The 12,395-nt window shown below is 47.7% G+C and overlaps 1 protein-coding gene across 2 annotated transcripts in view; it reads right to left on the bottom strand.

Annotated features, from left to right (window-relative positions):
• LSS (lanosterol synthase) overlaps positions 1–10,601 on the bottom strand; it is a 31,668-nt gene extending 21,067 nt beyond the window's left edge. For both annotated transcript variants that reach the window (XM_075542184.1, XM_075542185.1), the window contains exons 1-3: positions 10,503–10,601; positions 7,788–7,953; positions 1,729–1,864 (exon numbers count right to left, since the gene is read on the bottom strand). In XM_075542184.1, coding sequence (XP_075398299.1) covers positions 1,729–1,864; positions 7,788–7,953; positions 10,503–10,516 — 316 coding nt within the window. In that variant the 5' untranslated portion in view covers positions 10,517–10,601. The remainder of the gene's footprint in view (positions 1–1,728; positions 1,865–7,787; positions 7,954–10,502) is intronic.
• Between the last annotated feature and the right edge of the window lie 1,794 nt (positions 10,602–12,395).

The following is a 12,395-nucleotide window of genomic DNA, read 5'->3' as shown; positions in this document are numbered from 1 at the left end:
CACTGACTTGTGTATTTCCATTTTTCTGTTCTGTAAATTTTCACAAAGCACATGTGACTTTTCACGGTCCCAATACTGTACTCAAGACAATAAGCCACCAACAGGTGGAAACTCAGGGAGCTCATCCCATGCCACCAGCCACCAGTCTGAGCCCTAGCACAGGTGTGTTGGGGGGGGTGAGGGGGATTGTCAGTGCTTACTATGCTGCTCAACAGCATCTGGTCCAAACTCTTGGGGAGGCCACTTCCAACATGGACTTAAGACACAATAACCACCCCTGAATCGAAGCAGGAGTTTGTCCCATGTTGTCATCAGGTCTCATTTGGCTATAAAGGAGTGCACCTGACACACTAAAGACCTGAAGGAGCAAGCCTCAACGGTGGTCACTCACACGTGGCGGTCCTATGGGTTGGCCCCGAGCAGGAGCTTCACCACACAGAACACCAAAGTGATCCCCAGTGATGACACGTCTGACACATGCCTACTGCTGCACCAGGTGACCACATCCCCCACACTCTCCACTCCTGTCCCACGAGAAAGGCGACCGAGGCAATAGGCTGTGAAGAAGCCTGGGAGCCATCACAATGAGCCCGCAGGCGGGGCAAAGGAAGTAGAACCCTCTGGATTGTACCCCAAGCTAGAACTCCAGCCTCCAGAAAACACGGTGCCACTGAGACCCGGAGGAAATGGCCGAGTGCAGCCCTGCCCCGAACTAGCTATGAGTCGTCGGCACCCACGCCACAGCCCTTCCATCGGCATGGGGACCCGGCATTGTTCTGGGCCTTGAGCAGGGCTGGGCCCACAGCAGCAATGGGACATGGGCTAATGCACCCTCACACGAACTCCTCTGGGACTTAACGCAAACCCAAGCCAGACTTAACTGCCATCGAGTCAATCCCAACTCACAGTGACCCTATAGGACGGGACAGTGTAGAAATGCCCCTGTAAGTTTCCAAGATTCAACTCTTCAGGAGAGTAGAAAGTCCTGTCTTTCTCCCGAGAGGACTCAACTAGTTCTCAACAACAACAACACATGGGATGAATAACCAGGCAGACAACAGCAAAGAAGTTGTTTATAAAATGGCAACGAAGAGATACCGGGACTTCATATCTACTGCAGAATTGTGTTTATCACAGACCCACCAGATCTTTCCTTTCCTAAGAACACAGGACACAGAATCAACAGGATGCCACCACCTCTGGGAATATTCCTTCTGCGGGACTACAGGAGGGAATTTCCAAGAGTATCAGGCTGCGTTTCGACACCCTCATCCCCAGGGTGCACCTGCCAAACTAATTCAGCAGCCTAGGAGCTGAGCTCCAGCTGTGTATCAACAGTAATATACCACCACCTAAACCGGTCCTGCCTGGGTCCTACAGCCACTCCCTTCAAAGTGACATGTTGCTCCCCACCCACTCCTGGCATCTTGGTGTCAGCAGGGCCCACCTGAAGAGTCCCTTCCCAATTTATGCTGGAACTCCAAGTTCCTCTCTCTGCTGATATAGCCCCTTGGCACCAGTACAAGGAAGGGCTTCTAAGATAGGGTCACTTCCTCAGCACCAGTCCCAGGATGGCCAGTGCCAGGTAGCCTACCCCAGTCCCTTTCTATAGAAGCTGCTGGGTTTTCACCCAAGAGCCTGGGCCAAGCTAGGCCAGGAACCCAGAATGCCACATGGTGGGCCCCCCCCCCGGCCCCTTACAACAGAAGAGGGGTGGGTTCTACCAACCTGCCAAGACGAAGACTGGGCTGCCGTAATACCATGCCCAGTGCCCATCCTCAGTCTGCATCGCTGCCAAGAACCTCATTCCATTCAGAGCCCCCTCCTGTGCTGTGTGGGCTTTGGGCAAATGCTTAAAGAAGTTCTGCAAAGGGAAGAAAGCATCAAGAGCTCAGAGGGGCCAAGTTAAAATATGAAGCAAAATTACTTCAAAAGTTTCCGCTATTTCGATCAAAAGCCTGAGCCACTTTGATCACCACAGCAAAGAAAAACGATGGTTCCACCAGACATAGGTGCCCTTGATCCCCACTCCTACTCAATACTGTGCTGCACTTCTCAGCCAGAGCCACCAGGCCACGAAGGGAAACTGAAGGCAGCCACAATAGCAACGAAGTAGAAGTCTATGTGCAGGTTACATGATCCTGTGTGTAGAAAATCACAAAGACACGGCAAGAAAACTGTTGGTACCAACAGAAAGATTCAGCAAAGTGTCAGGGTAAAAGATTCACACACGAATATCAGTTGAATTCCTTTATGCTAAGGAAGAACACTCTAAGAAATAAAGAAAACAACCTCATTGACAAGAGTCACCTCAAAGATGACACTACTTACTGTCATTGAGTCAATTCTGACTCTTAGTGACCCTGTAGGACAGGATAGAACTGGTCCTGTGGATTTCTGAGACTGGGACTCTTTACGGGAGTAGAAGGCCTCCTCTTTCTCCTCCAGAGCATCAGGTGGCTTCGAACTGTTGACCTTGTAGTTAGCAGCCCAAAGTGTTACCCATTACAACATCAGGGCAACCAGAGAAACAAAAAACAACCACAAATCACTACTACAAGAAACCAAGAGGCCTACAGATATGGAAAAATGTATCATGCTCACGGAAAGAAAGAGACCACATCATGAAAATGTTGATACAAGAAGCAATCTACAGGTACAGTGCAACCCCAAGTCCCGTAACATTCTTTAAACAGATGGGAAAATTAATCACTGACTTTGAATGGCAAACAGCCATTACCTAGATAAGGCAAAGGACTACTAAAGAAGAGCAAAGTCGTAGGTCCTGCACTTCTGGATCTCAAAACACGGGAACTGTAGTCAAAATAGCCTGGTATTAATGGGAGGATAGATACATAGACCAATGGAACACAACTGAGAACCCAGAAGTAAATCCATCCGATAAAGCAGTTCATCTTTGACGAAAAGCTGAAGGACATTCAACAGGGAAGAAATAGCTTCTTTATTAAGGGTGCTGGCAAAACTGGTTCCACACTTGCAAACACATTAAACAGGCCCCATATCTCAAACCACATACAAAAACAAACTTAAAATCTATCAGATTTAAATGCAAAACCTAAGACTATGAAAATCATCATTGAAAAAACAGGGACACACTTAAAGGCATGATATACTATAAAACATTTAAACACACACAGCTAGATAAAAAATATAAATGACTTGGACTTCTAATAATTAAGATGCATGTATCAAAAGATTTCACCAATGGTCCAAAGAATCCACAGACTGGGAAAAAAAACCTTTTAGCAGCAACATATGGTGCAGGAGACCAGTCTCTAAATGTTTAGAAAACTTTAATGCCCAATGAGCAGAGGCCATGAACAGATAATCCATCAAAGAAGCCAACAAACGTGAACACATGTTCACAATCATTAGCCATTTGGGAAATACACAATCAAAACTACTGCAAGGCATCATTTCACCCCAGCATTCATAGCAAAGCTCAAAGAATCAGATCGCAACAAATGCTGGCAAGGGTGCAGAGAGACTGGAGCCTTCCCACACTGCTAGTGGGCCTATAAAATGGTTGGACTGCTTTGGAAAGCGGTATGGAATGGTCTCGAAAAGCTGAGAATCGAAAAAGCATGTGAGCCAGCATTTCCTTTCCTTGGTATAGACCCTAGAGAAGTAAGAGCCAAGACACAGAAAGATATATGCACACTCGTGCTCACTGCAGCACTATTCAAAAAGAACAAAAATGTGGAAAGAATCTAAGTGCCCATCAGTGAAGAATAAATTTGAAAACTAGTATAAAGCACAATGGGATACTACAGAATAGTGCTTCCCAACATGGGTGATACCACCCCCTGCTGGGGGGGTGTTGCAGGTATGATCCAGGGGGCTGCAAAAGCAGACACCTAGACACAACATTCTGCTGCCACAACTTGGTCTACTATGAGCACCCCACCGCAGGCAACTCTACCACAAAGGAGGACACGAACAAGTGCAACAATACAGAGGAACTCGAAGAGGGACCCAAGATGAACTTGAGCAAGAATCAGCAGGAAGACTAGTTGTTGAAACAGATCCAGTCACTGGATGGTCAAGAGGATCTGGATTTGGGCTTTTCGGAGACGCTGCTAATGCTGATGAGGTTTTAGAACTGAAAGAACACAAACTGGGATGGCAAATGGATAGACCACAAAAGGGTCAAAGCCTTAAAGGGGAAGTGACGCCTCAAAAAGTTTTTTATGAGCCTGGATATACTTCTATAGAATAAATTTTAAAATATTTTAGACCCTGAGGAGAGATTGAAATATTGAACTTCCCATAGATACAAAAACAAATGGAAGAAAAGGATTTGGTATGATCACATGAAAAGAAGCTGTTGGAAAAGCAGGGAGCTGGTACCAAGGGCTCCAGTAGAAAGCAAATGTTCTGAGAATGACGAGGGCAACGAATGTACAAATGTGCTCGACACAATGGGATGCATGTAAGGATTGTGATAAGAGTTGTACACGCCCCCAATAAGACGATTTTTTAAAAAGAAAGAAAGAAGCGCAGGTACCACCAGACTGGTTCTGGGAAGTGTGAAATCCACATTGCACAGCTCACAGAGGTAAAGAGGCAGCAACCACGCAAAAGGAAGGAGGAAGAGGGGTTGCGGCTAGTGGTCAAGGTGGGCTTAGGGGTCAAGGATGAGGCCAGTCAAAAACTAGAACCCAAGATTTAGTAACTACTAGGCCCCGGGACACGGAAATGACAAGAACACCTATGACAGGAAGGACACTCGGTGCCTCTGGTGGAGAAGATTCTCCTGGGGCTAGGGGACTGTGGATCCGGCGGAGATATGCGGACACAGTGGCCGACAGAGCCTATAAAGCTAGGCGTCTGGAGGGGTGGCAACCCCCAAACAATGGCCAGCCACACTGAAGGAGGGGACTGGCGAAAACCGGAGGTGATGCTCCAAGTGCTCCAGCTGCAGGACACTGTTGAAGATCGGCCTTCTGTTGACCTAAGGTGACTATTTGTAAAAGGCTGTTTGCAAGCGTGCGAGACACAACTGTGTCCAACTGTACAGTGCCTCCAGTTCGTCTGTTTTCACTTTGTCCTTTGCTGCCTGTGCTTTGACTCAGTGTGGCTCTGTGTTTATACAAGCCGTATTTCTGCGTTGTCTTGTTAAATCTCAAATACATGCTTCCTTTCTTGGGGGAAAAAAGCAGATACTTACACTTCATCCTGGATTATGGACTATAGTAAAAAGTGTTTACTTGCCAGAGGGGCACTAATATATATATTAGTATAGATGTCATATATACTAATTTATTTACTTATTTACTTTTCCCCCTGAAAGGGGGACACCAGGCCAAGAAGGTTTGGGAACCTGTGCAACAGAACCTTAAAGAACAACGATCTATCTGGGAAGCACCTCACAACATGAATGAACCTGGAGAGCATCGTGCTGAGTAAAATCAGTCGAGCACAAAAGGGCTAATATTGTTTGAGATCACTAGTATAAAAGGTCAAGAAACATTCTTTCATGGTTACCAGGGGACCAGAGGTGGGAGGTAAAAAAAAGGTGAGAAAGTCACTGGCTGGAAAGTTGCTACTTGTTACTATGGGTGAAAGAGACGGCAACATACAGCAAGAGGTGGGTAGGTAAACAGTGATGGAAGCAGGGCATGACACCAGGAGGTTTGCAACAGCTAAAGGCAATGGAGGTGGATACTGTTTTATACACCATCCTGCAACAGTGGGATCTTCTAGCTGCAAGGATAAATGGGGAGGATGAACAGGTGTGGAAAGGAGAGAAGTGATCAAAACTCCAGTGGTACACTATATTATACCCACACATACAGAGATTCAACGGGATATTTGTGCATGTGAATTGACCTTTTCCTGCAAAATATATCCATGACTGTGATAGAGCACACAAAAGACGAAGTTTTGAAAACTTCTTAAACACAGCCAAGCACCCTGAGGGAATGAGTCATTGGGCCAGAAGGATCAGGACCGTAGTCTCAGGAGACAGCAAGATCAACTGGCGTAACATAGTTCACAAAGATAATGTTCTACAAGCTACCTTAGTTGAGTACTGACCAGGGTCTTGTTAAAAGCTCCTGAGCAGGCATCTAAGATGCAACGATTGGTTTCTCCTGATCCAGGGGAAAGAAGAATGATGAAAATTAAAAGCCACGTGGCAACGTTTAACCCATGGACCACATAGAGATCAGTTTCCACAACCCTGCGGCTAAGAAGAACTAGATGGTGCCCAACTTCCACAACCGATTGCCCTGAAAAGGATCACACGAGAAGGCTCTAAGTGGAGCGGGAGAAAATGTGAAACAAAATCCAATATCCTAAGAGACCAGGGCTACTGGTCAGATTGAGACTGGTGGGATGGCAGCACTCCTATAAACTGAAAACTCATTTCTAAATAAATAGTGGAATACAAAATCAGAATACTGCCTTGTTGTTGTGAGATGCTGTCCAGTCGGTTCCAACTCATAGCGACCCCTTGCAGAGCAGAACACTGCCCAGTCCTGTGCCATCCTCACAATCGTGCTTACGTTTGAGCCCATCGACGCAGCCACTGTGTCAAGGCATCTCGTTGAAGGTCTTCTTTTTATGAGGTTTTCAATACCTGACAATGATTTGATTCTGTCCTTAAGGTTTTCAGTGGCTAATTCCTCATAAATGGACAGTCTATTCCTGCTTTGTCATCTAGTCTTAGTATGGTAGCTCTGCTGAAACCTGTTCACTCTGGATGATCCTGTGACATAGTGTCTGGCATCATGGTAACCCATAAGCTACCACAGTGTGACAAACACATAGACAAGTGGTAGAGAGTATTGTCTTATTATTAAAGCAAAGGGGTTGTATTAGGCCAGGTTGTCTAGAGAAATAAATCCAGTGACATTTATATGTGTACAAGGAAGAGCTTCATATCAAGATATAACAATACTGTCAAGAAGGCATCCCAGTCCAATCCAACTGAAGTCCAATGCTTGTCCCTCAGTCCCTCTTCAGTCTCATGTAGCTGCAGGCTGATGATGCAGAAAAATGATCCAAGAGCAAGAAGCTCAGAGCCCAGTGGGTCCTGAATTGTGTGGATTCAATGTGGTGGAGACACGGCAAGGTGCAGAAAGCTCTCAGGATTGAGAGGTCACACGGGGCCAGAAGGCAAACAGGGAGTTCCGGCAGGCAAGAAGGCAGGGGAACAAAGCAATTCGAAGTGTCTCTCACTCTTACACAAAAAGGCTTATGACAACAAGGAGGTTTGATCAGGCTGAGACCTGACTAACAGGTTGAATTCCACCCCTAGCCATGAGTATCTCAAAACCCAAACTCATTGCTATTGAGTGGAGGCTGACTCACAGTGAACCTGTAAGACAAGGTCAAATTGCCCCTGAAGGTTTCAAAGACTAATTCTTGATACAAGTAAAAAGCCTTGTCTTGCTCTCACGGGACACCTGGTAGTTTTGAACTGCTGACCTTGTAGATAAGTAGCCCAACTTGTAACCACTATGCCACCAGGGCTTTATTCCAGGAGTGCCTAGATGACATTATATCTAACCACCACAGGGGCCATTCAACTCTCACTCCTTATCTCTAATCAGTTCCCCTGGGAAGCAGTCTTGGGCATTCAAGCAGAAGGTCCCATGCCACACTTCGTGGTGAGTCCACAAAATATTTTTAACAAAAATACGAATGGTCGTAACAAGTACTTGTACTTTGTACTGGTACTTGTAGTTCCTGGGTAGGAAAAAGGAACCTCAGGCTACTTCCCAGATGGGACGCAATGATGAGTAGATGCTGCTACTTACCAAGTCCAATCCCACTGAGTAGGCTTCCAGGGGAGTTTGTGCTCGTTCAGGAGTCTCATCTTGGAAATAGGTCCATCTCTGCCTTCCCTCCTCATTGCTCAGGCGCCAGCGACTGAGGTCAGTGTCAGGTTTGAGCATACAGGTTCCCTTTCTTCGGCGCAGAGACCTGGAAACAATTGTAATCAGCTATCCACCCTGACTGTTTTTCACTCAATCAGAACCCAGATACACGAATGAACAAGACCACAGGGCCTGGCCCTTCACATGGCTGCTCACAAGCCCACCATGTGGCAAGATGGTTTCCTTGTAGAGATTCTGCCGGGGCTCTCTTACAGGCTCTGGGAACAGCAGTACTCAGGGGACCTGCTGCCATCCCCCTAGCCCTCTTCACATGACCAGAAGTGGGTTCTGCAGAGCCCAGCAACTGACCCTGAAAGGAGCTCAGGGGTGAGATTATCATCTGCCCTTGATAGAAAGAGGTACAGGAGGGGAGAGTGGAGGGTGAGTGGGTTGGAAAGGGGGAACTGATTACAAGGATCCACATGTGACCTCCTCCCTGGGAGAGGGACGGCAGAGAAGTGGGGGAAGGGAGACTCCGGATAGGGCAAGATATGACAAAATAACGATGTATAAATTACCAAGGGCACATTAGGGAGGGGGGAGCGGGGAGGGAGGGGAAAAAAAAAGAGGACCTGATGCAAAGGGCTTAAGTGGAGAGCAAATGCTTTGAGAATGATTGGGGCAGGGAATGTATGGATGTGCTTTATACAATTGATGTATGTTTATGTATGGATTGTGATAAGAGTTGTATGAGTCCCTAATAAAATGTAAAAAAAAGAAAAGAGGAGAAAAAATGATTAGGGCAAAGAATGTACAGATGTGCTTTATACAATTGATGTATGTGTATGTGTGGACTGTGACAAGAGCTATATGAGCCCCTAATAAATTGTTTTAAAAAAAGAAAGAGGTAAAAAAAAAAAAAAAAAGAAAGAGGTACAGGAGGAGCCCAAACAACAGGTAACCGTCAGAGGCTACTGAGGTGTGTGGCCCATCCTCCCCCTTGCACCAGCACAGCAGATGGTGCTGAGGAAACCCACCATCACACCAAATGGTCTCACTGTAAACTCACGACCATTAGCTCCTGTACCTTCTCAGCCAGTCCTCTCCACTTTCACCCATGCTGCCTCAAGCATCTGGTGTAAGCCACCTTGCTGTTACCATGGAGACACCACCCTCAAGCACGGTGCCACAGGGGGCAGTTCCCTGCCTTGCTCAGAGACATGGTCCATGAATGCTCCCTTGGGTCTCCTTCGTCGTCCGTGTTACTGTTTCGTTTATTCTCTACAGCTTATAAACACATGATTACTTCTTTTATTATTATTAATCATTTTATTGGAAGGGGGGCTCTTACAAATCTGACAATCCATCATTCAATTGTATTACGCACGCTTGTACATATGTTGCCATCAACATTTCCAAAACATTTTCTTTCTACTTAAGCCCTTGGTATCAGCTCCTCTTTTTTAACTCCTCCCTCCCCCACCCTCTCACCCTCGTGAATTCTTGATCAATTATATATTATTGTTGTGATTATTTCTTCAAGTAAAAATTACTTTGAACGCCCCTTCCATCTCTAACTACTACTGCCTGTTGAGGAAAAGATCTGACTGTAAGACTTCCCAAAAGGGTTGAAGAAGTAAAGACCTTGGGTCCAGTACATTCTCTGATTCAGAGGCTGGGGATTGGGTCTCTCTCCCTCCGCCAGTTCTAAAGGACAAGCCTTCCCCCCTGTTCTGAGCACACAGGAACTTCATTTGTCTCTTGCTTGTGGGTAGGCAACAAGTGGCACCTGGTCAACCCCACTTCTCTATCTGTTCTCTGCAAGGAAATGGGTCCCTGCAGCCTACACAGAAGAGGGATGGACGGCACAGATCATGTATGGATTTTGTCTCTCTTTCTCTCGCTTTTTGTTGTTGTTAATTATTTTACTGGGGGCTCTCACAACTCTTATCACAATCCATACATACGTTCCAAGCACATTTGTACATATGTTGCCATCACCATTTTCAAAATATTTTCTTTCTCCTTGAGCCCTTGGTATCAGCTCATTCCCCCTCTCCCCCACCCTCCCTCCCTCAAGAACCCTTGATAATTTTTTTTTAATTTCATGTTTTTTCCTCTCATGTGAGTAAGGACTTGGTCCATGCAGATGGAGCGTGTGCCTTTCATCGGCATCCTTGGACTCTGGTCAGACACTGCCCGTCTGTAGGATCACTCCCCCCTCTTCCGGCCTCTGGGACACCTGTCTTCACCTCCTCCCGTCAGACTCTGGTCACCTTCCTCCCCATCCAACCCTCAGCACACGCGCGGTCCTACAACCAGGGCACACCTACGACCCCGGCCGCCTCTACTCGGACCCCGACCCGGGCCGGGCACCAGCGGCAGGGGCGCCGGTGGAATCTAACCACCTCTGGGGCTCAGTCGTCCTGCTGGACCCCTGCCTAGCCGCCCTGAGTCCAGCCTCCTGGACAGCCGAGGCGCCGCGGGCTCGGTGCAGGGCCCCGCCCACAGGCGAGAGGCGCGGGTCTCCCACGGCCATCTCCCGGCCGCCGCGCCCTGGGGGAAGGTCTCGGGGTGGGCGGTCCGGGGTCCGCGCGCCCCAGGTTCCGGGGATCCCAAGGGTCCCGAGGTCCTGGGTGCGGCGGGGAAACTCACGTGCCCTCCGTCATGATGCCGCACAGCAGCCTCAGCCTCAGCTTCGAGGGCCGGCCACCACACAAACCCGGCCGCGCGCCCCGCCCACTCGTCCTTCTGGGGGCGGGACCTCATGCCGGTCCCGCCCGCCATACTCACTGCGCAGGCGCACGCTCAGCTGAGCGGTCGAGTGAGATGGGCCGAGGTCCGCGGAGCCAATCACGACGCCGCGGGGGTGGGCCCAGGGCTCAGCCAAGCCTCGGCACTGGTCCCGCTCAACACGTCCGAGAGCTTCGGGGGGCAGAGCCGGAGATAAGACGGGACCCGTGGGCCGGACCTGTCGGCCTAAAGCTGCCTTGATCCCTGACTGGCATCCTCTGCCTCCTCCGTGCGTTGAGCCCCGCGCCGGCGCCTCCAGTCCCGCGGAGTGCCGCGTGAGGAAAGCCTGCCCTATGGCTCCGTGAGCGAGAGCCCTGGCCATCCGCTTGGGTCAAGAGTGTTGTTAGGTAATATCGAGCAGGTTCCAACTCATAGCCCTCCTGAGCACAACGGAAGCCCTGCCTGCCTTCAGAGACATACCACGGACTGCCAGAAAGAACAGACAAAGCTGGCTTGCAGTACAGAGGCAAGGAGGACACCAGCTCACAAACCTTGGACATGTCAAGAGAGACCAGTCCCTGGAGACAGACATGACGCTCGCTAAAGTGGGGGTGGGGGAGGTCCTGATACTTTAAAAATTCTTCACCAGCACCAGAATCCGATGCATCATAATTCCCATGCATCGATTTTCCTTCAGTCTCCTTTATTCAATGTCCAACTTCCACATGCATATGAGGCAACTGAAAATACCATGACTTGGGTCAGGTGCACCTTAGGCCTCAAAGTGACAACCTTGCTCTTCAACACTGCAGAGATTTACCCAAATGCAATGAATGCATCCTTTGCTTTCTTGACTGCTGCGTCCATGATCGCTGAGTCCGGGCCAAACTAAAAGCCCTTGACAACTTCCACCTTTTCTCCATTTATCATCACGTTGCCTATTGGCCCAGTTGTGAGTTTTGTTCTCTTTATATAGTGTTGCCGTCCATATTGAAGGCTGCAACCCTTGATCTTCATCACCAAGTGTCTCAGGGCCTCACGTGCAGTAAGCAAGGTTGTGTTGCATATCAAAATGGCAATAAGCCTTCTTCCAACCCTGATGCTTCACTCTGCTTAGAATTTGACTTCTCAGATTATTTACTCCGCACACAGATTAAATAAGTATGGTGAGAGGACACAACCCCGACACACACCTTTCCTGATTTTAAACCATACAGTAGTCCTTTGTTCTGTTTGCACAACTGCCTCTTGATCCATGGACATATTCCACATGAGCACAATGAAGTGTTCTGGAATTCTCATTATTTCCACTGCTATCCATAATTGGTATGATCCACCTAGCTGTATCCCTTTATTACATAATCAATAAAAAACAAGTAAACATTTTTTCTGGAATTCCTTGCTTTGAGACAAGATCCATCTGACATCAGCAATGCTATCTTTTGTTCCACACCCTCATCTAATTCCAGTTTGAGTTTTTGGCATTTCCTGTGAATGTATACCGCTTCAACCATTGTTGAATGATCTCCCACACAGTTTTACTTGCATGTGATAGTAATGATCTTGTTCTAGAATTTCTGCATTCTGTGCAGAATGGGGACAAACATGGATCTCTCCCAGGTAGTTGACCAGGAGCTGTCTTCCAAATTTCTTAGCATAGATGAGTGAGCGCTTCCAGTGAGTGCTTCATCAGTATGTTGAAATATTTCTTTTCATCAATTCCCGGAACCCTGCTTTTCATTCATTCTATCCATATTTCTGTTCATCAATTCCATCAATTCCCGGAGCCCTGTTTTTCATTCATTCATTCAGTGC

The sequence above is a fragment of the Tenrec ecaudatus genome, chromosome 2 (genome assembly GCF_050624435.1).
Source record: "Tenrec ecaudatus isolate mTenEca1 chromosome 2, mTenEca1.hap1, whole genome shotgun sequence".
NCBI classification, from domain to species: domain Eukaryota; kingdom Metazoa; phylum Chordata; class Mammalia; order Afrosoricida; family Tenrecidae; genus Tenrec; species Tenrec ecaudatus.
The sequence above is the reverse complement of the archived record's forward strand: the minus strand, read 5'-3'. Positions and strand labels throughout refer to the sequence as shown.